At 40.8% G+C, this 25,949-nt stretch overlaps 1 protein-coding gene across 3 annotated transcripts; it reads right to left on the bottom strand.

Annotated features, from left to right (window-relative positions):
• Window positions 1–915: 915 nt before the first annotated feature.
• Window positions 916–20,919, bottom strand: socs7 (suppressor of cytokine signaling 7). 3 transcript variants are annotated; one of them, XM_051385417.1, is made up of 10 exons: window positions 18,838–20,919; window positions 18,015–18,094; window positions 15,246–15,350; window positions 13,395–13,529; window positions 12,095–12,240; window positions 11,720–11,888; window positions 7,487–7,615; window positions 5,691–5,826; window positions 5,055–5,198; window positions 916–3,817 (listed from the first exon to the last, which is right to left on the bottom strand). In XM_051385417.1, the coding sequence occupies exons 1-9, from the start codon at window positions 20,385–20,387 to the stop codon at window positions 5,078–5,080; spliced, it is 2,571 nt and encodes an 856-aa protein (XP_051241377.1). In that variant the 5' UTR covers window positions 20,388–20,919; the 3' UTR covers window positions 916–3,817; window positions 5,055–5,077. The 3 variants fall into 3 exon arrangements, with proteins under 3 accessions (XP_051241377.1, XP_051241378.1, XP_051241379.1); XM_051385418.1 differs by lacking the exon at window positions 13,395–13,529; XM_051385419.1 differs by lacking the exons at window positions 13,395–13,529; window positions 15,246–15,350.
• Window positions 20,920–25,949: the final 5,030 nt, after the last annotated feature.

Raw genomic sequence — 25,949 nt, 5'->3', positions numbered from 1 at the left:
CCATCCTCTCCCTGCATCACTGCGAGGGCTTTTTTTTTAATTTAAAGTGCTTAGGAAACCAGAGTCCTGCTTTTAGCTCGAGCACTTTCTCCCTCTCCACCTCAAGTGTGCTGCAGTTGGCGGTGGAGGATGCAGATACTGTCTATCACCTTCTCCCCAGGCACCTCTGTGGAGAGCCTCAGAGAGAAAAGAGCTGCATAATTTAACTAAGATATCTCACTTTTTTTCCACTTAACAGGCTTCATGAGTGAGCCAAAGCATTATCTGGAGAGTTTTCAGCCTTAAACATTTCCAACTGAATGGCTGCTGATAAAAAATTAAACACTTTCTGTGCCGTGAAACCTAAACCAGAAACTGTGAAGCGTCTTTACAGTGTTAAATATCTGCATTCGTAATGTCGCACATCCATCTCCATGTCGGCTGCTAATGGGTGTTCACTTGCCTGTAAAGTAAACATGAAACATACAAGATCTGAAATGATTATTCAGTTAATTGATCGAGTCCATTGGCAGAAAATTAATTGGCCAACACTCTGATAATCAGTTAATTGTTTTTTTAAGTTATTTTTTATGGGAAAATGCCACAAAAAAATTGTTGTTTTCAGCTTCTTAAAGGTCCAGTGTGAAACATTTAGGCAGAAAGTGAATATAATATTCATAACTATGTTTTTATAAGTGTATAATCAACTAAAAATAAGAATCGATTAGTTTTTTTTACCTTCAGAATAAGACGTTTATCTACAGTCATCTAAAGTCTTCTACGGCAGCGGTTCCCAACCCGGAACAAGCAAGACCTTCATGTAACTAACTGAACAGTTAACACAACACTTATTATTATTATTATTATTATTATTATTATTATTATTAAAATATAACAAAGATTTTTTTCAACAAATGATGCCACACACACCACAAGTTTATTTTTTCTTCTTTTTTTTACTGAAAACGCTGAGCCAGTCGCCAGCTTCAGGGTTCTGAGAAATAGAATGAGCAAAACACACCTGGGCATTTCAACAAAACTGACAGGTAGAGACGAGTCGTGGCAGATATACACACTTTGACAGGGCATTGTGGGTAAAAAAAAAGAACAAAGAAGAGACATCTGGGCTCATAAACTCCCAGCACAGTAACGAATAACAAATTCATTATGCTAATGCGAATAAACTCCACGTTAGTTTTCTCTCTTCTGTTGTTTTTTATTGTCTAAGACGTCAGTGCTTTAAACATGTGGTCATCTTAAAGGGACAGTTCACCACAAAATCTAAAACATACCTGTTATTTATCCATCTAGATCACTGGGTCCCGAGCTTTTTCCTTCAGGGACGGTTCATTTAGTAAACTGACATATTTGATAGATATTTCATGTTATATTCAAACTGTACAATGAACCCAAACTATATATATATATATATATATATATATATATATGTATCTTTTTTAAGAATCATACAGACTTACTAAGCTTCTTTTTAGACAAATTTTGTGTTTTCTTGTCCCAGGCACTTGGCCATTGTTCTATTAAAGAATTTACATTCACATTTCTTCACAGAAGTAACCTAAATGCTGAGCTATAGGCCTGCTGTGTATATTTTTAATTCGTTTTCTTACACTTTTTGAATTCAAAAAGGCGTCACAACACCCCAAAAAGTTTTGGCGTCCCCTAGTGGGGGTCCCGAGCCACTGATCTAGATCAGGGGTGTTTTTCGGAGATACTGGCCGTAGAGATGTTTGCCTTCTCTCCAATATAATGGAACCAGATGGCACTCAGCTTGTGGTGCTCAAAGCGCCAGAAAAAATACATTTGAAAGACTCAACAGCGATGTCTCTTTCCAGAAATCATGACCCAGTTACTCAAGTTCATCCACAGACCTTGTTGTGAGCAGTTTCATGTAGGAAGCAAAAAATCGTTCCTACATGAAACTGTTCTCATAGTGGAGAAAAGGCCGACATTTATATCTCCAAAACTCTACAACTCAACCCAAAACAATCCAGGTGGATAAACAGCACTACAGGTAAGAGGAAGAATATGTTTTTTTTATTTTGAACTGTCCCTTTAACATTAAAGAGAGGCTCCCTTTGTGCATTGTTCTTTAATTCCAGTGAGCTATCTGGAATAAAACTCTGTAACTCTGTTAAAATCAGCGGTTCGTATTGTAAATTGCATTTCTGATAGATATTTTTTTATCTTTGGTTTTTACTCCATGTTCCTGTGAATACCTGTTCAAATGTAAACAGGTGAAATCTTGTCATGTCAGAGCAACAGATATCAAATTATATACCAACAGGAGCCTCAGTAGGCGAAGAATGCAATGCAGCTCCAGGACATGTTGTGCTATAAGTGTCGGACACAACTCCGGCCCGATCGGTACTGCACATGTGCAACTCTCAGCAGAGATGAAAAGGAAACAAGATGACTCACTCGTCAGCTACTTCCAACATTAGCTCGTGTTTAATTCAGAATGACTTGATTAAGACTTTTTAAAACGTCTTCTTGACGCAGTCTGATGATATGGTGGCTTTAACCACTTGTTCACACTGCGGTCCAAACGATACGGGAGGCAGTTATCATAGCCACACAATCATAGGTCAGACGATTCATCAGGACAATTACCTGTACTGTAACTCTCATGCATCCTGCTGTAAACATACGCCTGAATTACCTTTAGAATAGAATAAAATTATACATGAGTTTTCTTTGTTTTGATATCAGCATTATATATCAGCCATCGGCAGCCGTGCTCTCTAAATATCGAGTTTAAAGCACGTATACCTCCGGCCTTCTATGTACATCTCATCTGTACACATGTAGCAACAACAAGCACATTTTTTAGATAACTAAGATAAGGTTATAAAAAGTGGTGCCAAATTCTCTGTTAAGTTATTAATATTAGCTCCAGAGCTGCAGGGGCGGATCTACCGCAGTTTGGTGTCAAATGACACAGAAATTCTGATACATTTTTCACAATAACGCTTTAAAAGACAGAAATGAACACACATAGTTTAATGATGTTATGGCCACATTTTACACCAAGGTCTGAAGATTTAGGAATGCCAACTTTAGATGTTTCTGGTCAGTGCTTCACTGCCATAATAATATAACGTTCAATGAGTTCAAATATCTTCATTTGGGTTTTTTGTTACAAGCGAATATTGTTATGTGATTGTTTGCAGTTAAATCAGCATATATTTCTGCCACCACGTGATTCCGTGAATCCGCCCTTACAGAGCTGATAATTGAAGTAGCTAACGAGTGAGACATCCTGTTTCCTTTGTATCTCAGTTGAGTTGCACATGCTCAGTACAGATCTGACAGGAGACACCATCAAACCTTTATCTAAAGGTTGTCAAGAGGCATTCTGGGATAGGAAATCAGTAATATCTCCTGCAATGCAGACTGTTTGAATGGTCGGACGCCCTGCCTCTGTGTGTATATCTGTCCTGAGGGCAACTTTAAATCCAAAAAACCCTCATTTTAACAGACTGGAAGGAAAAACAAGGAAACGGCAGCAAACAACAGTTGTACAAATTGACCAGTGCATTGTGTTTTTAAACGTCCGGTTCAGCACGTTCAAATCAAGTTCATTATTCACGTTTTCCTTTTGTTTCAAACCAACATCTCTGCAGTCCCTCAGAAGACGAGGCTGAGTCCTCTGCGTCTGAACTTCTCATTGACAGTTTTCCCACTGGTCCCTCTTTTTGTTAGTCCAAATCAAGAGAGAGGCGGGTCCATCCAAGTCCATCTGGACACAGAGATTTCCAGGGACTCTGACTGGCTGATGCTGGCAGACCAGAACAGATCAGTCCTCCATACAGAAAACCTAGGCAGAGATACAGGTTGTAAGTTAGAATAAAGCTGCATTCACATGTTATCAGATATATTAGATAATACACCCGGACTCTTTTTCACCTCCTCAACACGTGTTAAAGGTTATGCAAGTGGACATTCATGTTGTTAATAATAGTACAGCCCTTAAAACGTTTAATAAGAAACGTGATGTGTGCTTCAAATTCAGAAAATATTGTAAAGCACTGTAAAAAAAAACAACAATGAATATTTGAACCAACTCTCTTGAAATTCAACTTACTGAGCATCTAATTTTAAAGTCGAGGCTTCAGAGTTCAGTACACTACAGTCCATGTTTTAGTTCATTTTTAGATAAATATTGGATGTTTTGTGGAGCCTATGTAATAATTTATCTATTTATGTGTTGTTTTTTTTACTATAGATGGAGTTTCTTGGCTGTCCTAAGGATCCTTTAAGGTTTTTACGAGTAACAAATGGATCAAAACTGTAAACAATTATTATCTATATAAAGATTTAGTGGAGTCGTGGTGTCTCACTCCCTCTGCCTGTGTTGTACCGATGTTTTTATCATCTACGTCTGTGAATCATTTATGTCGATGTTGGAAAGACTAACAGAGAGAACTAACCCTAACCCTTTTATTTTGTTTCTGTCCACTTTGAATTAAGTTACGGTAAAATGAGTGTTTTTGTCTCTGGAGTCTGGTGGAGAGTGATAGTGATATTACGGCTGTTTGTGGTTGAACTAAAGGTCTATCTCTGTAGGGATCCTTTCCATTATGCTGTCAGACACTGACAATAACAACCTGAGTCTGTCAGTGGCAGAAAGAACGTCTTTGCAGCCCTTTTCTGGAATATTTTCACTTACTCATTGAATTAAGGATTTATTTCAACCAGCCTAGCTTTGGTGATTTTTATTTAATTTCTGTCCCATTATTTGGGTCTGAGATGCTGGTGCTCTAGTGTGACATCAAGTGGCAAGTGAATTTCATATATATAAAATCTCTTTAAGGCGCCAGTTTACTCCCTCATAACTTGGATGTTGGATGGTCTAATAGCTTCAGAAACCCCCCTACCTTCACACCTTTTCCACGTTGGATTTGGGAGGGGCTGCGTAGCTAAATGCAACCTTCACCCCCACTTCATGCCATGTTTGAACTTCTCTCTATAGCTCTGTGTTTGCGTGTGAACAACCAAGTTCAACACTGTGAATGTCTCCCAGGAGAAACTGTCTAAAAATATTCCCTACTCACTTGAGCTGAGAAGATCTCTGCTGCTACGTCTGCGACTCAGCCTCCTGCTCTGCTCCCACCACCCTCCGGATGCTCTTGATTGACAGGTACATCTCCTCCTCGGGGTCGTAGTAATAAAACTTACTCAGGTAGGATATTAGTGGTCTGAGAGAGAAAAAACATTGGTCAGCCAAGCGTGTGCCTGTGTTCGTTGTATTAGTACATGCACACAGTTGACAGTTGAATCTGCATCACTCAGCATACGTTAAAGTATTAGCATGGGGCTAATTATGAATAGCTGCACCACGATATCATTAAAATCACGGAGGTCTGGACAACACACTGTGAAATCCTCAGGCAGCTTCCTGACAGGCTTTGAAAAATGTCACAAGAACTGGCTGTTTTATTTTCTTGGTTAGGTACAAACAAATTCTCCTGAGGGTCATTTTGAGCACAACAACAAGCCCACAGTTGTGTGTCTCCATCCTTCTCTAACCGATTCATGTGCTTGAATTTGTCCAGATCTGTGTGCAAGGAGCCTAATGTTTAATCTCACAATCAAACAAGCAAGAGCACAGTGGATTTAAACAGCAAAGAAGTCTCTGTTTCAGCAGGTGGATGTTTAAATGATCACATGACTCTATAGGAGCGGAGTACCTGGGCAGTGGAAGCTCCTGGATGTGGTCGATGCGGACTATTTGTCGGATGCAGAAGCGACAGAGATGTTGTAGTGACTTCACGTTGCTGAAGCGAGATACAGGATACAGCAGCTGAACCGGGGTGGGAGGAAGCCCTGCAACACACACACACACACACACACACACACACACATTTAACATCATCTTTATATACTTTATTGTATATTTTTGTTGTTGTCAACAAATCCAATGAAAAGAGCAAACCAACAATGTGTTAGTTCCTCAGTGAATCTTTTTTTAAATGTCTCTGCTCGCTGCAGTTTTTTATGAAACGTTGCACAAACAGGAGGAAATGGTGCATTTGTTGGGGACTATTTTCAGCTGTGGATTAATCCACATTTGGTGCTCTAGTGAGTATTTGGGCCAGTGGGACGGTGTATGTAAGACTGAGTCAAAATAATTGACAGTGTGTGTGTTCATTGTAATCAGGGGGTCTCGCACCCTGGGGGCCATTTCCAGCCCTCCGTCCACCTCGTTGTTTTTCTAGTTGTATCATATCAATTTAAACTCCCCTTCATGTACAATTAAAATAAAAACACAATTGTAATTCTAAGATAAGTATGTATGTTAGTAATGGAAATATTTTCAGAATATTGCACTTTCTTGTTGTACTTGACCCTCCTGTGAGGAGACCAGCGGTGACTGTAAGAGCCCTGATTGTAAAGTGTGGCTCATTGATGTGTTTATAACTAAATAAACGTTGCTGTTTTATGCTGTGTCATGTGTATTGTCATTGTCCTGTTAAAATGTAATTAAATTAAAAAGGAGATACACTTGGTAGGGTTGGTATATTCTCCCTAAAACTCCTAACTGAGCTCAGCTGAGTTTCGAAACCATTCAATCAGTGGGCGGGAGGACAATCTTACCACGTGTGTTAGAAGAGACTGTTTGCTCATAAACAATGATTGCGGCTGCTAAAGAGGTTAGTGTAGATGCTGCTGGCATCGGTTATATCAGAACTGGATTATTTCACCATTGCAAGAAGAGCAAAGAACAACACTGAAAAGATGTTTTTGTTTTTGTCTGATTGGTTGAAATCAGTGGTGTCTGAAGAAGAGGGGGGCCTCTTAATGTATGCTGCAATATTATTTTTTCTTTTGCACATTGTCACTTAACTTGTGCTGCTTGACTTTAGGGAGTTAAGGATCATTACGTAATCAACATTAGCCACAGAAGAGGTGCAGATTTTGCCATCAGTACTGGCCCACAGACAAGCGAGACAACTACATAAAACCACTAGTGATAGATGGTGATAGACAGCTGGTTCATCCAATCACCTGCAGAGTTTAAGTGCTTGCCCTTTTCCAAACAGTTTCCAACAACTTGTTCCTCCACCTCCCAAATGTATCCTCAGCTCACTCACTGATTCTGTTGCATCAGGTGTTATAACAAAATCAGGGGGCTTATCTTTTACGCAATGAGGATTAAAGTGATATAAAAGCATCATTAAAGTAGTTTGTTCTTACGGCCTTTAGCAAAATATTACACTGCGTTTCATTTTAATCCTCAGTTTAAATCTAATTTAACCTAATTGTCATTCAAATCTGAAACCAAAGCACCAAGCCAATTAAAAGGCTTTTATTCTGCGGGGAAGGTTTTTGTTTTGTTCGCTGTAAATACAAGAACACACACATCATGCACTGACTGCAGACATACATACAGTCTATACATTCCTCTGCTCTTCTCACTAAGTGGCAGCTCACATCCATTTTTGATCGTCTCGGGCTGCGTGTGGATATATGACCTATATTTTACCTGGGACTCTGGAGCGGAGGAAGTAGAGGAATTTGCCATTCTTGGAGTGCATGATGGCTCGCTCGATGAACTCCACCACCGAGTGGCAACGGTCCTCAAACTTCGGGTGGCACCACAAGCTGAACGTCCCTGGAGGTGGAGGGAAATGTTTTTTCTTTATATATATCACATCTAGCATTTTATCATCTATAAATCATAACCAACATTAATTATGAAACATTTGTATAATTACAGTAAACATGTGAGACTAAGTTAGCTGCCTCCTTCAGCCTCCACATTTCACATTGAGACCCTCTTTGGTGTTTTTTTTGCAGAGCCTCTTTAACTACTCTTGCTCACATGACCTGATGAAGAACCAGTGTGTCGGGTTTAGTGGCATCTACCAGTGAAGTTTCAGATTGCAACTAACTGAACCGACTCTATGGAAGACGCCACAGTGCCTGTAGATAAAAACGGTTCATTCTCAGGTCACAAAAACACAATAATTGCTCATTTGAGGTTATTTCACACAAATTAAATGAGTATCTGGTAGAGAGTACAAGTACTAAATGAGTAAAATGTGTCAATAACCGTACTGGTATAGCAAGTTTTATAAAGAAAACTTCTGTTAATCATTCTCTTGTGATTAAAAACATTGCTCTGAAACTAAATTCTGTACATATTTTTCTTATAAATATAGCAACATCAGTATCAACCGATATCAATTTCAGACTTAGATTAACAACTTTAATTTAGCTTCACTCAGAGTACGGATATGAATACAGATAATTTTGTTGGTTTAACAGATACAGATAGTGTATAGTACTATTATATAGTAGTGTACTCACTCATCCCTAATAGCTGTTAATATTATAATCAATTTCTGCCAATAGAAGCTCCTAAATGTCACACATGGACCTTTAATTCTGATTGGCCGGGCAGTGAAAACAGATCTACCCCCACATTCATCCTGTAGGGACTTGAATAATCACATTAAAGTTCATGGCAATCCATCCCATAGACACCAACTGTAGAGCCACAATGCCTAATGTGGCTAAAAACTGCCCAATAATGAAAGTTTAATACAAGACTTCAAAATAAAAGCCTGTAATTTGCACAGAAACCCTTAGGGATGCTCAATAATTATAAGGGGAGATACATTATCATATACAATATTATCACAGATCATGAATTTCTGCTGAATTTCTATTATTGTGATAAATGTGAATATTCCTACATGCAGTTCAGTCCTTTATTGATTTTCGGATTTATTTTGAACAAGGGGACAAGAAGGAGCCCAAATCTTTCCAATCATTCAAAACCTGTCCGTTGTCTCCCCCCCACAAAAAAATAAAAAATCAGGCTGGATGTGTGGAAATAGTATAGATTCCAAACTAAAGAACAGGGAGATAAATATATGTGTTTCTTATAATATAAGTAGTTCCAGTATGTTTTTAGTGCCAAGTATAAAGAATATTTAGATTATCACAATAATTCTGTCCAAGATAATCGTGACCTGAAAGTTTCATATCGCCCCAGGCCAATCAGGCAATGATGTGACATTGATATTATTATTAATTACCCCAATAATTAAGTTATATCCGATAAATTAATCAGTCCATAATAATAATAATATTCTAATAAAGTCTTTATGTTCTATGAAAGCTAAAGTATGTGTGTGAGTATTTGTATTTTACTGGAAAAAATACACGAAAATGTAAAGAGTTAGAACTGTTGTTGTTGTTGTTGTTGTTGTTGTTGTTGTTGTTGTTGTTGTTGTTGTAAACAATAGTGATGTCAGTTAGATTTGGTTTGAATATTAAATCCTCCATCTTTGCTCACCACACATTCAGCCCCTCTCACCCTCAGGTGTGAATAAACTACACAACCACAATATCTTGTGAGTAGCAGGTAATTATCGGCTGGAAAAGAAGCACCGCCTCCTCTACAACCATCCAATCTGTGACTGCACACATGCAGAGTGAATAGACACATCTGCATAAGTTGGTGTGTGTGTGTGTGTGTGTGTGTGTGTGTGTGTGTGTGTGTGATTTCCTGTTGACTGCTCAGTGCTTGTTTACATCTGAGAGCCTTTCTGCCCTCGATTCATGCCAGGCCACGATGCGTTCATGCACACACGATTGTGCTGATGTGAATGTGTTGTGTCAGTCGGGGTCTGAACGTCTGAATAATGAATGTGTTTCCAGGCATGACTCCATAGCTTCATAATGGTGACTCATTAATGTAGAGCCCCCCATTTATGTATGCATGTCTGTGTGTGTGTCTGCCTGCATGTATCTTCCATGAGTCACCTTGTTAGTTTGTCCCACATGTGGCGTGTGTGCAAATATGCATGTGGTGTTATGTGAGTTATTCATGCTTCAGCACTGTGGTGTGATCTTATTGGATCTCTATTAGGACGTGTTTGGATTTATTCCAGATTTATTTGTGCTCTGTTTCTTTATGTTTTTGTTTAATATGGCTCGTGCAGCTGTTTATTGTTGTCCGATTGTTATGTTATATGTTATTGTTAACGAGTGAATGATTTATAAAATGTAACAGTATTTAGCTATTGCCATAAAATAATATAAATGCTTATAAGTTCACTGTTTTAACTGTTGTAGGAGCGATGTTGTGTCTTTAAAAGCTTCTTTATGTAATCAAAAGTATTAATTCAAGATAATAACAAAAACATTGTCTTCCGGTAAGTTCAGATTGAACACAAAGTGAATCTTTTGCCACTTTATTAGCACGTATGTGGCTGTTTTGTTGTGTTTCATTCATCACAAACCGACAGTACAGACGGCCGTAGCTGTTAGTAACATACCGGCTGTGTGAGTGCGTGTTTGTCTTCATCTCAAGCTCTCAGATCTCAGACAGTTAACTCAGTTTCTTTGTCTTGTCTTTGTACATTAAAGGAGGGTTTCACCGTTTTTCAAGTTTGTCTTTAAACAGCAGTCAAACATTTTCACTTCATGTTGACCTGCCTTGACATTAGTCATTAGTTGACTAAAAAATTAATTTGTAGAGGTTTAGTATGTAGGATTTAGTGACATCTAGCAGTGTAGTTACTGATTGCAACGCCCTCGCCTTGCGTATGAAAACATACCTGTGAATAATATATTTAATTTCTGCCAATAGATCCTCCTAAATGTTACACACTGGAGCTTTAAGATGTACTAGAAAGAATGACAGTGAACTCCATCCACTGAGGAAGACCGTGAGAAGCGCCTGAAAGCTCTGGAAGAAGACAGTCAATGTTATTTATATTTTAAGATGTTTCTCTACACGCCTGCGTCCTCTGCCAAAGGACAAAATCACCATGAAACTATGGATTCTTCAGTCAAATGCTCGTGTGCCATCATACATGTGGTTTGTGTTGAATGACCAGTGTATGGATGCTGTTTCTGTAGGCGTGTGTGTGTGTTGTGTGTGTGTGTGTGTGTGTGTGTGTGTGTTGTTGTTCCTTCACACATAGCTTATTGCTTGTTGGTGTGTGTGTGTGTGTGTGTGTGTGTGTGTGTGTGTGTGTGTGTGTGTGTGTGTGTGTGTGTGTGAGAAAGCACACTTGTACTTCTATCCTTGTGAGGACATTGAGGACAATGAGGACATTGCGTCCGGTCCTCGGTTTCAGGGTTACGTTTTATAATTGGGTTTAGGTCAGGGTAAGGTTAAGGTATATAGCTATAATGGTTTGGGTTAAGCTATAATTACACCTTCCTTATAACCAGAAGAGTTAGGGTGATGTAATATTTGTCATCTGCACATGTCTGCGAGCGTCTGCAGCCCAAGATTTATGACTCTGCACTCGCAGCTGTAATTGATGACGGCACGTGTGCACATTCATCTCATAGCAGCGTTACATAAACACAAGTCTTGGGTTATTATTTTCAAACACTAAATATGATCTTCATACCTGAAGATTTAAACATTCTTTAGTCAATATTTTGCACATTTCATCCTCTTTATTTTAGTCACTGGAGAACTGTTTTAAAACAGATATATTTAACATTTATTATATTATGATATATTTATGATTGATGACTTTTGTAGTACTTAAATACCAACTCGAATTCTCTTTTTTATACATATTTGGTTTTTGTACGCACGTTTTTACCCAAATTCTCTGTATGTGAAAGCCTACTTTGTCTCATCACAGCTTCAGTTTTTAAAGGGAATATGTTTGTTTCATTCACAAGTGCATTGTTAGAGTTAGTGTACAAATGTTTGTGCGTGTTTGAGTGTGTGTCTCACCTCGGTAGTGCTCCATGCGTGTGTGGTGTGTGACTCCCTGCGACCTGAAGCTGAGGCTCAGGATGTATCGGGGGTCCGAGCTGTCTCGGACCAGGAAGGATCCGTCCGGTTTCCCCTTCAGCTTCATCTCTGCGTCCTCCCAGTTCATGGGACCCCAGTACCAGCCACACTGAAGAGAAACCAACAAAACCTTCAGTAACCTCGTGAGAACCAGCTTCACTGCCGCTCTCAGTTTCTCTTTTAACTGTTTTTTTAACTGTCACGATGCTTGGATGCAAGGATGGAGACCCACAACACACTGATCTCAGAGGATACACTCATCAGAATCCATTTCCTTTTTCTCTGATCATCTTTTCTCTCCAATGTGAGTGTTACCTTCTCGAGCTCTCTCAGACTGGCGGTGAAGTTGCTGGCCTCAGACCGCCGCAGGGCGCACAGCATGGGGGGCGGGGCCTGTCTGGAAGGGGGTTGAGCATCAGCCGGCGATGGGGACGAATGAGGAAGTGCCCGGAGGAAGGCGTCTAAACCAGGAAAAGAATGTCAAGAGAAATTAAAGGTGCTACGTGAAGCATTTTCAAAGCTGAACTGAAACTTTAAGTGAATGCTAATATAAAAAAAATCTGCAAATTTTTCTATATTTGTTTTTATTAATTTTTATTACTTTTTAAGTATTTGGGAAGCATCTAAGACTGGAGCCTCTGAGTAAGCTGATGAGTGACAACTAGTGCTAGAAGACCGATCACTGATGGAGATCAAAAGTTTGTTACAAGTACAATTTTTTTTCCAGCCATTAAATATTTAGGCTGTCTGCCCCTGGAAGGATCCATCATGCTGGTGAGTTTATATTCTACTCAGAAAGTGGAGGCGAGTTAGCCTAGCTTGCTTGCTAAGAGAAACCCCAGCGGGTTCACTTGTTTGTGAAGCAAGGACTGGATATAGCGTTGGAGGCGGGGCTCCGTTTATTCCTATTGAAGCTGCTCAGCGGCGCAAAAAAAGACACATTTCTGGATCTGATTCTGATCATTTCTTCCACATGGTGCAGCCCATAGAACCAGCGCACCAGAGGCTTCCACCTGCAACTTCCAGTTTAGCCCTCCACTAACTTATTTATAACCATATTACAGCCGCTGCTTTCACAATGTAAGGTCATGATGGAAACCATTGCTGTAAAAACACAGTTTGGCCACTATGTCAAATCATAAATTAAATGATATTACAATTTATTTTGAGTGCAAGCCCACACACATACAGTACTGCAATGACATGTAGAGGGCGCTATCATGGCTGACAACATACAGAAAATGTCAAATTTGTATTTTTCCCTTAAATAAAAACTTAACAAACTTGATTTCTTAACAAAAAAAGATTTAAAATTTCAGTTGACAGCAGCTTATAAAACTATAAATAATGAATGTATGAGAACTAAAGCTTCACTAAATTAGGACCACTTTTCCCATCAGCCCATTGCTTATTAATTAATTATTAATTCTATTACGATGTAGACCTGATTTATTCAAAAAAGTGTCCTGAAATAACTTCTGTTATTATTTGGTGCAATACAAATAAAACCGAATTAATTAATTCATGTTTTTTTGCTTCGTTCGCTCCTCGGCAGCTCTCACTTCCTGTTTAGTGCCAGGAGGCAAAGCGAGTAGATTCACCGACACCGTCTTACCATTGAGGCTGAGACTGTGCTGGATGGTGGCGTGGGAGGGAGGAGGAGGAGGAGGGAGAGGCAGGGGGAGGGACTGCAGGGAGGCGCCCATAACACTCACTAGGAAAGGCCCAGGCTGAGGCCCGGCTATGTCATCTGGAGGAAGGACAGGAAGGAAAAGGAGAGAGCGAGGAGGGAAGGAAGGAAGGAAGGAAGGAAGGAAGGAAAGGAAACAAGGGCAGGAGAGGAGGGCAAAGTCAGTGAGGGAGGAAAGGGAGAAAGAAAGAAATAAAGTGTCACGACAAGAAGAGGAGGAAGAGAGAGAGGGTGAGGGAAAAAGAAAGGTAAGACAAAGGGAGGATAGCGTTCAGCACCATCAGTCAGAAAGCCTCAGTCCACCAAATTAAAAGACTTCCCCTTTTCTTTTAATATTTTGTGGATTTACTTGGTATCTCTGTCCAACAAATCCCCCCAAAAAGACTCAAACTAACAATGAATGTATCCACTAACAAGTATTGTGTATCAAAGCCGGATTTATCTTCTTCCTCTGAGCCACAGAGCTCCGTCATTGTCCAAAAACTATTAAAAACACATCAGTGAGTCACACTGGGTGACATGTTCCTTCATTACCATGAACACACACACTGTAGTTTATTTTGACTCAATCCCACACACACACACACACACACACACACACACACCGTCTCGCTGCACCAAACACTCACTAAAGCACCAAATGTAGATTAATTCGCCGCTGAAAATAGTCCCAAACAAATGCACTACTTCCTCCTGTTACAATTGTTTAAAAACTACAGTGAGCAGCTGTTTGAGCATGAAGTGAGGGACTAACACGTCGTCTGTAATACTGTCAACCTTATCTTTTAAAGGATGCTTCAAGGACCAGTGTGTAGGATTTAGTGGCAGCTCATTGCAACTCCCTCGCCTCACTCTCGTGTTCAAAGCCTGCAGGGGAAACTACAGTGGCCACACCACCCGTGAAAATGCAATAAGGCCCTAATAAATGTACCTAATATTTATATTTACCTATAAATATTAGTTTCCATTTCTGCCCATAGATCCTCTTAAATGTGAAACACTGGACCTTTAAGTCTGCTGCATATGTGGGTCAGAAAAGGCTCGGAGCAAAAATATTCATTTGAAAGGTCAAAGAATGGCCATGATTTTAGAAATAGGGGGACAAAAGTCAGATTTAGGAATGTAATCTTTACATTTCACATAGTTTACAACTGATTTCTTGTTAAAAACTCAGGATCAGTCTCTTATTGGTCTGATTGGGCGGTTTTAGTGCATTTGGCGACCAAAAAAGAATCAGATTTAATCTTAACTGCTTTGAAACGACCTTAATAAATAAAATAAAATCACTGCAACAAAACAAAAACAAAACTATGCCCCTTAAAAAGCAACAAGAACATAAAAGTTGTTGTTTTTTAAACTCTGGTACAGATTGTTTTCCTTGTGCGAAGGAAGAAAACTGTTTTTCCATCGATTGAGTCATTGCACTCAGATTTCAAATTAAATCTGTAGTTTGCAGCTGACCTTTCAAAGCTTCTCCAATCAGATTACAGCAGATTACAAAAATGCGTCTGTGTCTATTTCCAGAAAATGTACGACAGAAAACAAAATTTATCAGGAAGTATTTGACGGAGACAGAAATATCAAGAGAAACTGCCATTGCTTCCTCTTCATTTAAAGGTATAAAGAGTAAAGTAAAGCACTCTGTAAAGCTTAGAACTGCTTCCTCGCTACCATATTCACCATCTTCCATTTGTGTGTGTGTGTGTGTGTGTGTGTCTGTTTGATTGAATGAGATGAGGAGAGAAACAGAAGTAGACGGGAAGAAGAGAAAAGTACCTAACAAACTGAGACTTCGACGTGGAGGAGGGGGAGGCGTGGGAGGGTGTGGCGTGTTCGCCCCTCGCCGTGAAATATCCACATCCACCAGGGAAACAGTCTCACCTGAGGTCAGACGAGAAGCAGAAGGAGAAAAGAGAAAGGAAGGAAGTGAAAGAAGGTGAAACAAACAGGCTCTCTCGGTTTGTGTGTCTGTAATTTGCGTGTTGTGTTTTTTGTCTGTGCTGCAGAGTGCCAGGAAAGCTGCAACCAGGCAGGATGTTTATGGAAAATTACACCGAGCTAATCAGCCTAAATCACTGCAATAAAGAAGAACATCCCATCCCCGCTAATTGAGACGCTGCAGATTCACTGTTTACCAAAGTGAAATTCTGCAGTTGGGGACGGTTACTGGCAGGGAAAGAAACAAATTCAAACGCAGCAGCCAAATCCCCCACCGCCTCCTAAACAGCAGAGAAAGCCGAACTCACCCACTTTAGATCTCCTCTTCTATCATCTTTTTTTTGGTTGTGAAACATCACAGAACCGGCTGGGTTTGGTAAACACGAGCGGACTTCCTTCCTTTTTTAATTTTATTATATTTATTTTAAGTCCCCAAGATTTCAAACAACCCATCTTCGCTCCTGTGGGGCCACCGATGTGAAATGTTGCCTGCATGGTGCAGCTTTAATGTTTCTGTCTAATTGGTAGTTAGCCCTGTGCAGAAGCATGTGTTCATTAACTACAAAAATCATCATATTCAAGAAAGTGGATTTAGCCAAACTGAAAACCCACGAGCAATGTGGGACAGCAGAATCTACTTCTGAGCCCCTGCGGTGGGTGTGGGCAGATTCTTATAAAGTCAGCTGAATCATTTTTTGCCAGCCGAGCTACAGTCCTCCTCACCCTTCTTACCTAAAGGCCTTTTGTGCTAAATCCTGTCTTATCTTATCTGCTGCACCAGTTACAGACTCTGACTGGTACAAACAGTTAAAGGTTGCAGATTCAGAAATGTGAAGTTTTTTTTTTTTTTTTAATTAATTGTCTTATTTTTTAATATAAGAACTTTAAAATTAGTAGTTCAACATTTTGGGGGAAATGCTTATTAGCTTCCGTGTCTGTGAAGTGAAGCCAACACAGAAGTGATCTTAAACCTGCATTCTTTCTAATGGACAGCAGGGGGCAGCTCCACTGGCTGTGAAGAAAGAAGTCTCATAGTATTGAGTCTTATGGAGAAATGAGTCGACTTCTCAGTTGATTTATGAGCTCAGTAAACAGTTTCCTGATGAGTTTCTGGTCTCAGTCTCTAGTTTCAGTCTTCTTCCATACAGCATGATGTTCATTTAGTAACTGATGGTCCTATTTAGAGTAAAAAGGTAATAAAACTTAAAAGTTATATTCACTCTCTGATAAACAGCCTCATCCTGCATTACAAAAGTTTGCAGTTAAAACCAAAGCAAAGAGCTAGAAACAGTTTTTATGATTGGTTAACATCTTTAAATACGTGTTATGTATTTTGAAATGTTGATAATTATATAAAAAGTTATAATATAATATATCAAGAAAACTCATCTCTGATTCAAAAATGAGCTCAAAATTTATCCAAATCACTTGTTTTACTGAACCGTCCAATACAACATGTTACATAAGCTAAGCAAACAATCCCCCGGCTCCAGCTTCATATTTAACAGACATGAGAGTGGCATCAATCTTCTAACTGATAATCAATCATCTAACTCTCAGCAGGAGAGCAAATAAGTCTATTTCCCAAAAGGCTGCACTGTTTCTTTAATATCAAATGTAACATGTAGGTGCATAATAGTGAAACACTATAAATGTGGTTGAATGGTTGATGGTTGAAGATTATACAAATTACTTATTCACACTTTAATACTTCATACAGACCGAAATGTGTCTACAAACACTGTCACAAACTGGAATAATTGGTGTCTTCATTATCTATTCTTTGATTTTAAAGTAAACTCATTTTAGACTTTAACAAACCGTCAAAATTAAATTTGACTTAACCCAAAAAATAACAGGATTTTTGAGAGATTTGTTTGACCTGCCTGAAGTCACTTTACTTTAATTCAGTAGTTCCCAACCTTTTCCCTTAAGGGACCCATTTTTTATCATTCAATAAACTGACGACATATTTTATGGATATTTCATATTATATTAAAAACTGTACAATGAATTCAAACTGTGAACGCATCAAGTTTGTGTAAAATGAGTGATTTTGATGAATTTTGAGCGGATTATTTCCTGTTTAGGGAACTTTTTATACATTTCTCTGTTTGTTTCATGTATTTTTTTTTACACTTAACAGGCTTCTTTTTGGACAAATTCAGTGTTTTCTTTTCCCTGACACTTTGTTCTATTAGAAATATACTGAGTTAAAGGCTTGCTATGTATATTTGATAAATCAAGAAGGCTTCACAACCCCTCATGAAGCTTTATCAACCCCTAGTGGGGGTCACAGCCCCCAGGTTGGGAACCACTGCCTTAATTGACCATAAACCTGATTAAAATACAATTTCATAAGTTGAGCGATAGAAAATGTATTTTTAATTTTACCTTGGCTTTAAGGAATAATCAGTTTTCACTATTTTCTGTCATTTTTTATATTAAATTAATCAACAGCACATTAATGGATACTGAAAATAATCTTCAGTTGCAGAGTTTGGACTGGAGTCCTGCGTGCTGAGTGAAGTGTCGGGGGGGCTTTTTCCCCCAGAAAATAAAGCCTTTCTGAGGAGTTGCAACCTAAAGCGTCGGAACAGCCCTTACCAGTGAAAGCAGAGAGGGAGGCAGAGAGGGAGGCGGGAGAGAAGGCACTGTGGGCCCTGGTCAGTCTGGGCTGGCTGTGGCTGCAGGACACACATCAAGACAGGCAGAAGAAGGAGAAGAACATGAGAGGAGAGTTAAAGAAGTGCAGAAAACGAAAGCATTAGAAGCTGCAGAGGTTCAGAAAATTAACTTTTCAGTGTGAGTGTGAGTGTGTCTGCAGTTTTGGGTCCTGCAGCTTTTTTTTTTTATAAAGTTTTTCTGTTTGATGCTCTTAGCTCTGGCAGTCAAGACTTCTGAAGCTATGTTTTTTTAATCACAGCCTTCCTTCAGTGTGCTGCTGTGAATAATGACTAAGCAGTGAGTTGGATAGAGGGTGACAGGCCACAAAGGTTTGAAAAAGAAATCTCTTTGCTTTCTAATGACATGCAGCAGTGAAAAGTTCCTGAATGTCTGAGAGAAGGAACCAGCCAGCTGAAGGAGGGAAGTCAAACCATGAGAGAACAATGACTGCCCAGCTTATTAAGCAGCAGAATGGGAGAAAACTTGGAGAGGAATCAACATGTCTGGACTCTGAATGAATCTCCATCAGGACACAAAACAGTGACTCTGAATGTGTTCCTTCTTTTTAACATATTGATCCAATTTTTGTCCTGAAACTTCCTGAAAACAGATTATTTCATTTTATGTGCAACTTGTTGTTAAAAGTCTAAACCCAACAGAGGAAACTGAATGAATCTCCTGATTGTCCATGTGCCATCCATGAAGATTGCTTTGATCTTATGAATGACTGTTGGACCATTCAGGGCCCCGTAGAGCTGCTCACCTGTCCGCATCCTGCTCCGGACCTGCGCTGCTCGCCATGTCCACCAGACTCCCGGCAGAAGATACTGAGTAGGTCACTGAGGGCCTCTTGTCCAGCAGGTGATTGGAGCCGCTGCAGCTTTTAGTCCGGAACAGTTTACTCAGGCGGATCTTTAACGAGCCCTTTTTGGACTTCCCCGGAACTTTGAGGGTCTTTTCCGCACCCGCGGCCCATCCTGTGGGAGTCCGCGGCGCACTGGCGCACCGCTCCGGCCGCCTTCTGGGTGTCGACGCCTGGCTCGGGTTTGGGCTTGTGGTCCAAGGGGAGTTCTGGACCGGTGTAGGTGACGGTGACATGGTTGCAACCTGGGCGACAGCCTCTGAATCCCCGGAGCTTACCTGCGAGAGGCGGCTGGCTAAGTTCCCGTGGAGGCTGCACACCTGCGCGCCAAGGTGCGCTGCTGCCGCCGCCTCGGTCGCCGCCGGGGCCATCCCCTCCACCTGCCTCCTCAGCTCCGCTTGGAAGCTGCTGATGGAGAAAGTCCCGGACATTTTCTGAACTATTTCCCTTTTCCTGTTGAGCAAATACTCGCGGCGTCCGTTCTCATCATCCGTCTCACCCTCCGGGCACTCGTCCATGCCCAGGCCGGCAACATCCCCGCTCCCCAGCCCCTCCAGGACCAACAATGCATCGCTGGTCTCTGTCGGGTCATCCCCGGGCTCTACTCCCCCTCCTGCCGGCCCGTGTGCGCCCTGACACGAACACTGCGGGAGCTCCCCTGCTTTGAACAGCATCTTGGGTACCGCACCGACCCCCAGCTCCCCGAACCGTCGGGCCAGCTCAAACACGGCTCCCTCTCGGTCCCTGGTGGCGCATCCCCATTTAGAGTCAATCACGGTGAGAGGGTTGGATCTCTCCGACAACAAGGGCCACTCGGGCGGGGTAGTGATGAGTCGATGTCGGCGGCACAGCTCCGCAGCTCCCTGCATGTCCGCGGTTACCGGCGGATGCGCTCCCCATGTCCGGTCCAGCAGGTTCTGCTGCTGCTGGACGTCTCCCGGACTCAGGGTGTTGTTATTGACAGTCGGGCCGGAGCAGCCAGACCCCGGGCTCTGGTCCAAACCCAGAGCATCCCTCGGCTGATTCCGTCGGTCTAATTCTAAAATCCCCTCTCCGTTCCGCATTATATTGGAGAAGACCAGCAGCTGAGGCCGTAGGCCGGGGCTGGGAGCGAAGTCGAAGCCCTGGGCCTCCATGGGGCTCTGCGGCGGAGGAGGCGCGGACAGCGGGGCTCGGCTCTCCGTCCCCCCGGTGTCAGGTGCAGCCGTGCCCTCGCCGCTCGGCTGCGCTTTGTTCAGACGGTTGCTGGGATGCTCGAGGCCCGCCGTCGGATCTCGGCTGATATCCAACCCCGCTTTGACGCCGCTGTGAGCCAGGACCTCCTTCCCCAGCCCTGCCACCACTCCTCCCGGCGGCAGATTCCCGTTTTCTGCGTCCAAGCGGTCATCCTCGGCCGCGGAAACCAGGCGCATCAACACGAAATCGGGCGACATATCTTGCGCGTTGTTCATAATTATTCCTCAGGATCGCGAAACGAGAATTATTAGGCGATCTGCTCTTCACATAGCTAACCGCGGAGATCTCGTTCCTATAATAAAGAAAGGGCCAAGCCGCCGCTGCCTCCCATAAATAGGCTATGAGCGAAAATGCCAAAAAATATATCAGCCGATTTTTTCATCCTCCTCCCCTCACGACAGCTCAGCATCCATCTGTCAAATATCGGGGGACCGAGTGCAGTTCGCTCCGGGCAGCAGGCGGACCCCTGGGTCAGACATGCGGTCTGATTTGAGTGGAATAAAAGCCAGTAGAGTCTCCGGTCAGTGACCACAGTCTGCCTCTGTGTTCCCAGCCCAGGCCCCACCCGCTCCTCCTCCGCTCAGCCCATAACACCACTTTATGAGCACCGATGATGACAACTATAAATTAGTCTGTGGCATTTTAATATCAGAGGGGCTATACCTGGATCAGCCTCCAACATCCCAAAACAGCTGATTTCTGTTTTCATTCCTTATAAGGAGACAAAAGTAATAAAAACACTGTGTTCTTATAATATTTCTGTAAATGGGTTTATTCATTCATGTGTTTCTGCTCGACTGCAGGTTCACATTTTATTGGTTTACTTTGAGTTTAATCTGCAATTTAATAATATTTCTGAATAATAATATTTTTTTAATCAAATATTTATATCATTGACCACAAATGTCAGTGGAAACTTCATATTTTTCTAAACTAAATTCAAAGATACAGAATATGTTTCTGTATGTTTTCATAGAAACTGTGTTACAGTTGATCCAAAGTGGTCAGATATTAAAGGTGCAATCCACTGAGGAGGGACAATGACCCTGATGACTTCATAGTGATGTCATCGGGGTTATTTTGGAGTGTGAACTGATCCTGACGTCGCCCATCGGTACCGCTTTGAAGCCTTGGGTTTTGGTGTTGTGGTTGTAGCCGTGGCGGTTTGTCGGAGCCAGCGGAGGCGACGTACTGTGGTCACACACGAGCTCTCGTATTCCAGATAAACAGTTAAAATCTGTTTGTGAACGCAGTAACAGAATCTGGATCCATATCTGATCAGCACTGTGTAGTTTGACAGTTTGATCTGAGTTTGGTGTGTTGAGCTGGACGGACTCACTGAGAATGAGCTGTCAATCACAAGGTAGCCCCACCCCTAAAGCATACCCTGCTTTATGGTCTGTTTTACTCTAAATGGGACCATCAGTTACTAAATGAACATCATGCTGTATGGAAGATGACTGAAACTAGAGACTGAGACCATAAACTCATCAGGAAACTGTTTACTGAGCTCATAAATCAACTGAGAAGTCAACTCATTTCTCCATAAGACTGAATGGTAATGGAGCTGCCCCCTGCTGGTCGTTACAGAGAATGCAGGTTTAAGACTTCACAGACCCGAAAGCTCTGTCCGTTATAAATACTGTCAGTGTTTTGGATTTTACAGTGGGAACAACCCTCTCACAATAAAACACCCACTGTAATATAAATTAGATATGTTATATTCTAACAGCTTTAACAGGTATAACATCTATAAATCCTGCACATGTACCTACAGATATATATAAATCTACTGCAGGTAGATTCCCCACCTTTTTTTACTTAATGGACTTTTTTCTATCAGTCAGACATATTTTATGGATATTTCAGTTCAATTCACAACTAAAGTTATCTCAGGACTATTTTCCAGTATAGTTAGTTGATAAAAAAAATCATGTAATTTAGTACAACATTAGTCACTTTACAATTACTTTTTTTGCACACAAAGAGCTCATAAAACATGATGTTTTGTTATAAAAACCATATTTTAAACCTTCCAACAGTTCAAACACGTACAGATGATGATATAAATTATATTTTAAGAACTCTTACAAACCAAACGATTGATGGATTGATGGATAAAATAATCAGCAGATGAGTTAATTAGTTGCAGTCTGATACCAAATTGTTCAAAATGAGCTTTTACATTAATGCATGAGTCATAATAATCTAATAATATCATATCTAACAGAACAACAATCACAGGAGGGAACATTTTTACACCTTTAATACTTTCAGTATATTTTCCTAATTGGTATCAGTACTTCTGGATACTTCCTCCACCACCTGCTTTAATTTGCTCAGAACTATTTTATAGCTCACATTTAATGAGGTGTTGGGAGTGGAAGCGGTTCTCGCTGGCTTTCTCCCAGACAGCTTTGTGAGTTAAGAACAAGTTTATTAAGTCCTCCGTCAGACGACTGTCGCTCCTTCAACCTTAAAGTTCTCAAAGGCTCCGTCCTCGCTTCAAATTCAGACAGATTCCTCATCACGTCTGTGGTAATAATCGAAGCTGGTGACCAAGAAAATTCAACTAAAACAAGAGAAAACACACTCTGGAAACAAACTGAAACAAAACTGAATTAAAAACAAAAATAAAAACTAGTGAAAAATCCAAACCTGTAATAACTCTGGTGTGTGTGTGTGTGTGTGTGTGTGTGTGTGTGAGAGAGAGAGAGAGAGAGAGAGAGAGAGAGAGAGAGAGAGAGAGAGAGAGAGAGAGAGGCATTGTAAAGCACTCTGGATAAAAGCATCATATAAATGCTGTCCATTAACAAATCATCCTGAGGGGAACATGAGTGTGTGTTTGATTCCATCTATCAGCAGCTGTAGAGAGAAAAATGTGCACACGTGTTTAAAAGGGAACTCTTGTTTTTGTTTGTACTTGTGTTTGACATTTGTTTTTGCATTATTGGTTGTTTTTTGGACCCTGTGGTTCGTTTGTGTGGTGACATTTTAATTTCCCCACGAGGATAAATCACATGTATTTATCTATCCAGAGACATTTCTACAAATACACAAAATGCCAAACTAATAGAGGAAATCTCCATTCATCCTCTAAAGCAGTGGCTCCTTTTTCCTTCAGGGACCCATTTTCTATCATTTATTAAACTGACTCAGTGACATATATATATATATATATATATATGATTATTTCATATTATATTAAAACTGTACAATGAACCCAAACAATGAACTCAGTAACAGCACAAAGTTTGTGTAAAACGAGTGATTTGGATGAATTTTGAGCAGATTATTTCCTGTTAATGGAGCTTTATATACAATATATTTGTCTGTATTGTGATTTTTAAAAATGTTTAACAATCATACAGACCTAATAGGCTCATAGGCTTCAGTGTTTTCTGCTCCCTGACACTTGGCTATTGTTCTATTAAACAATTTACTTTACTTTAATTTTCTGCACAAAAATGCTAAGATATGGGCCTACCGTGTGTATTTTTTAAGTTTTCTAGCACGCCTTAAAATCAAGAAGGCCTTGTGACCCCACCATGAAGCCTTTGGCGACCCTTAATGAAGGTCCCGACCCCCAGGTTGGGAACCGCCACTCTAGAGACCATGAAGTGGTTGACTGACCAATAGAAAATAACCCAGGGTAAAACATTTGCTCAGCAGTCTTTTTTTCTTAATAAAATGCAGCACAAACAGAATGAGATTAACATTTCTTGTAATACGAGCAGTGCGGAACATATTTGGTTTATTTTACTGGTGCAAGACAAACATCTACTAAATATACGATTAGCAGCCAGCAAGAAAGCTGTAACATGAAAATGGGAACAGATCAAACCTCAAAGGCCGACTGGATAGATATTGTGACTACTGTTTAAAATATGGAGACAATTACTTTTAAGATACAGGTTGATTAATTCCTTCAATACTTGGAAACATGGATTATGTTTGTGAAGATGATTATTGAGCCTTTACGTCATGGACTCATGTGTATTTTCGTCAATATAATGTCTGAATGGACTCACACAGCTGACCAACCGACACACTATGTATCTTTGTATCTTAATGTTGCTTAGAAATTAAGTATATATACATGCATACATATATATATAAAGATTCATATTTCTTACAGGCTATTTACAAATAAGAGGACTCTGGGTTTCTTTGTTTGAGGGCCCCCTGGTGGCTCAGCACAGAAAGCAACCAGTACGCCCCCAACGCTGACCAGGAGGGTTGCATTAATGTCGGGTGGCAGGCAGATGGCGCTGCAGGCCATCCGGCAGTGATGGATGATACTGCTGGTGAATACAGATAATGATGGGAGAGTGGATGAAGGGCCATTAATCCTTACAGTCCCTGTGTATGTGTGTGTGTGTGTGTGTGTGTGTGTGTGTGTGTGTGTGTGTGTGTGTGTGTGTGTGTGTGTGTGTTTACATGTAAGCCACAGAGAGGGAGGCAGTGTGTGTTCATATCTGAGGTTTATGTGGAGTAATCAAACTAACAACGTTCCCTGCACAGCTGAATATTGATGAGATGCAGCCTGGAGGTCAGAGGTCAGCAGCATTAACATTACACTACTGTTGTTTATTTATTTATTTATTCATTGTTTTGTTTGTTTTTTTCTTGCATCATCTTTTCATCTCTCTTCTTATCTCATATTGTCTTTGTCTCATTTTAATTAGGAGTGAATTTGTGAAGCAAATGCAGTTCAAAGTGTTTTACGGGTACATTTTAAGAAGCAATGCATAGACCAGTGGTTCCCAAGCTGGGGGTCGGGACCCCCACTAGGGTTCGCCAAAAGTTCACGGGAGGTCGGTAGGCCTTCTTGATTCTAAAGGGTGAAAGAAAACCTTAAAAATATACAGAGTAGGTCTATATCTCAGCATTCTGTTCATTTCTGTGAAGAAAACGTCTCCTGGTAGCTCACCTGGTGCTCCTGTCTCTGCTGTATCGCCCACTTCCTGTCACTCTTCAGCTGTCACTATCAATGTAAGGCAAAAGGAGAAAACACTGAATCTGTAGGTATGGTATAAAAAGTTCCTAAAAATATCAAGAAACTGATCAAATAAACAGGAAATAATCTGCTCAGAATTCATCCAAATCACTCATTTTATACAAACTTCCTGCAGTTATTGTGTTCACTGTTTGGGTTCATTGTGCAGTTTATCAGCTGTTCTCTACTGTTATTGTTATGCACTGTTTACTCGATTGAAAAGGCGTCAGTGAAAGAAAAAGGTTGGGAACTGCCGGTATAAAGAAACAGCAGCGAAAGAAAAGAAATGAGCTGAAGCACTGAAAGAAGTTTAAATAATCAGATATTCTTGACTCCTCTTATTTTAGTTTCTCACCTCACTTTTTGTGTCCTATTATTGTCTCCTTGCATCTCGTCTTCCTCTCATCTGGTCTCATTTTGTGAGACAACAGAGATTTCATGTGATTCAAACCATTGTGCGTGTTCCTCTCGACGCGGTAAAGTTTGCAGTAAAAGACAAACGGTGACCTCGCTGCGACCACAAGACTTCATCGAGCTCCACGGAGTCACAGCTGCAGTTCCAGCGTCTAGCTCCTGCACTCTTTGAGGAAGGCGTACATACTTAAAAAACAAAAACAATAATGATTTGTGGTTCCCCCTGCAGGTTTCGGAGCTTCTTCAGATCGCTGATAGCCAAACGAGTGCGTGGGAGGCACTCGGTGACCTGCGATCAGTTCTAAGCTACGATGCTTTAGGGAGACACCGCTTTATGACAGATGTTTGTAAAATAATTTTAATG

Source organism: Dicentrarchus labrax, unplaced genomic scaffold, assembly GCF_905237075.1.
Source record: "Dicentrarchus labrax unplaced genomic scaffold, dlabrax2021, whole genome shotgun sequence".
Lineage (NCBI taxonomy): Eukaryota > Metazoa > Chordata > Actinopteri > Moronidae > Dicentrarchus > Dicentrarchus labrax.
This window is presented reverse-complemented; position numbering and strand designations above follow the sequence as displayed.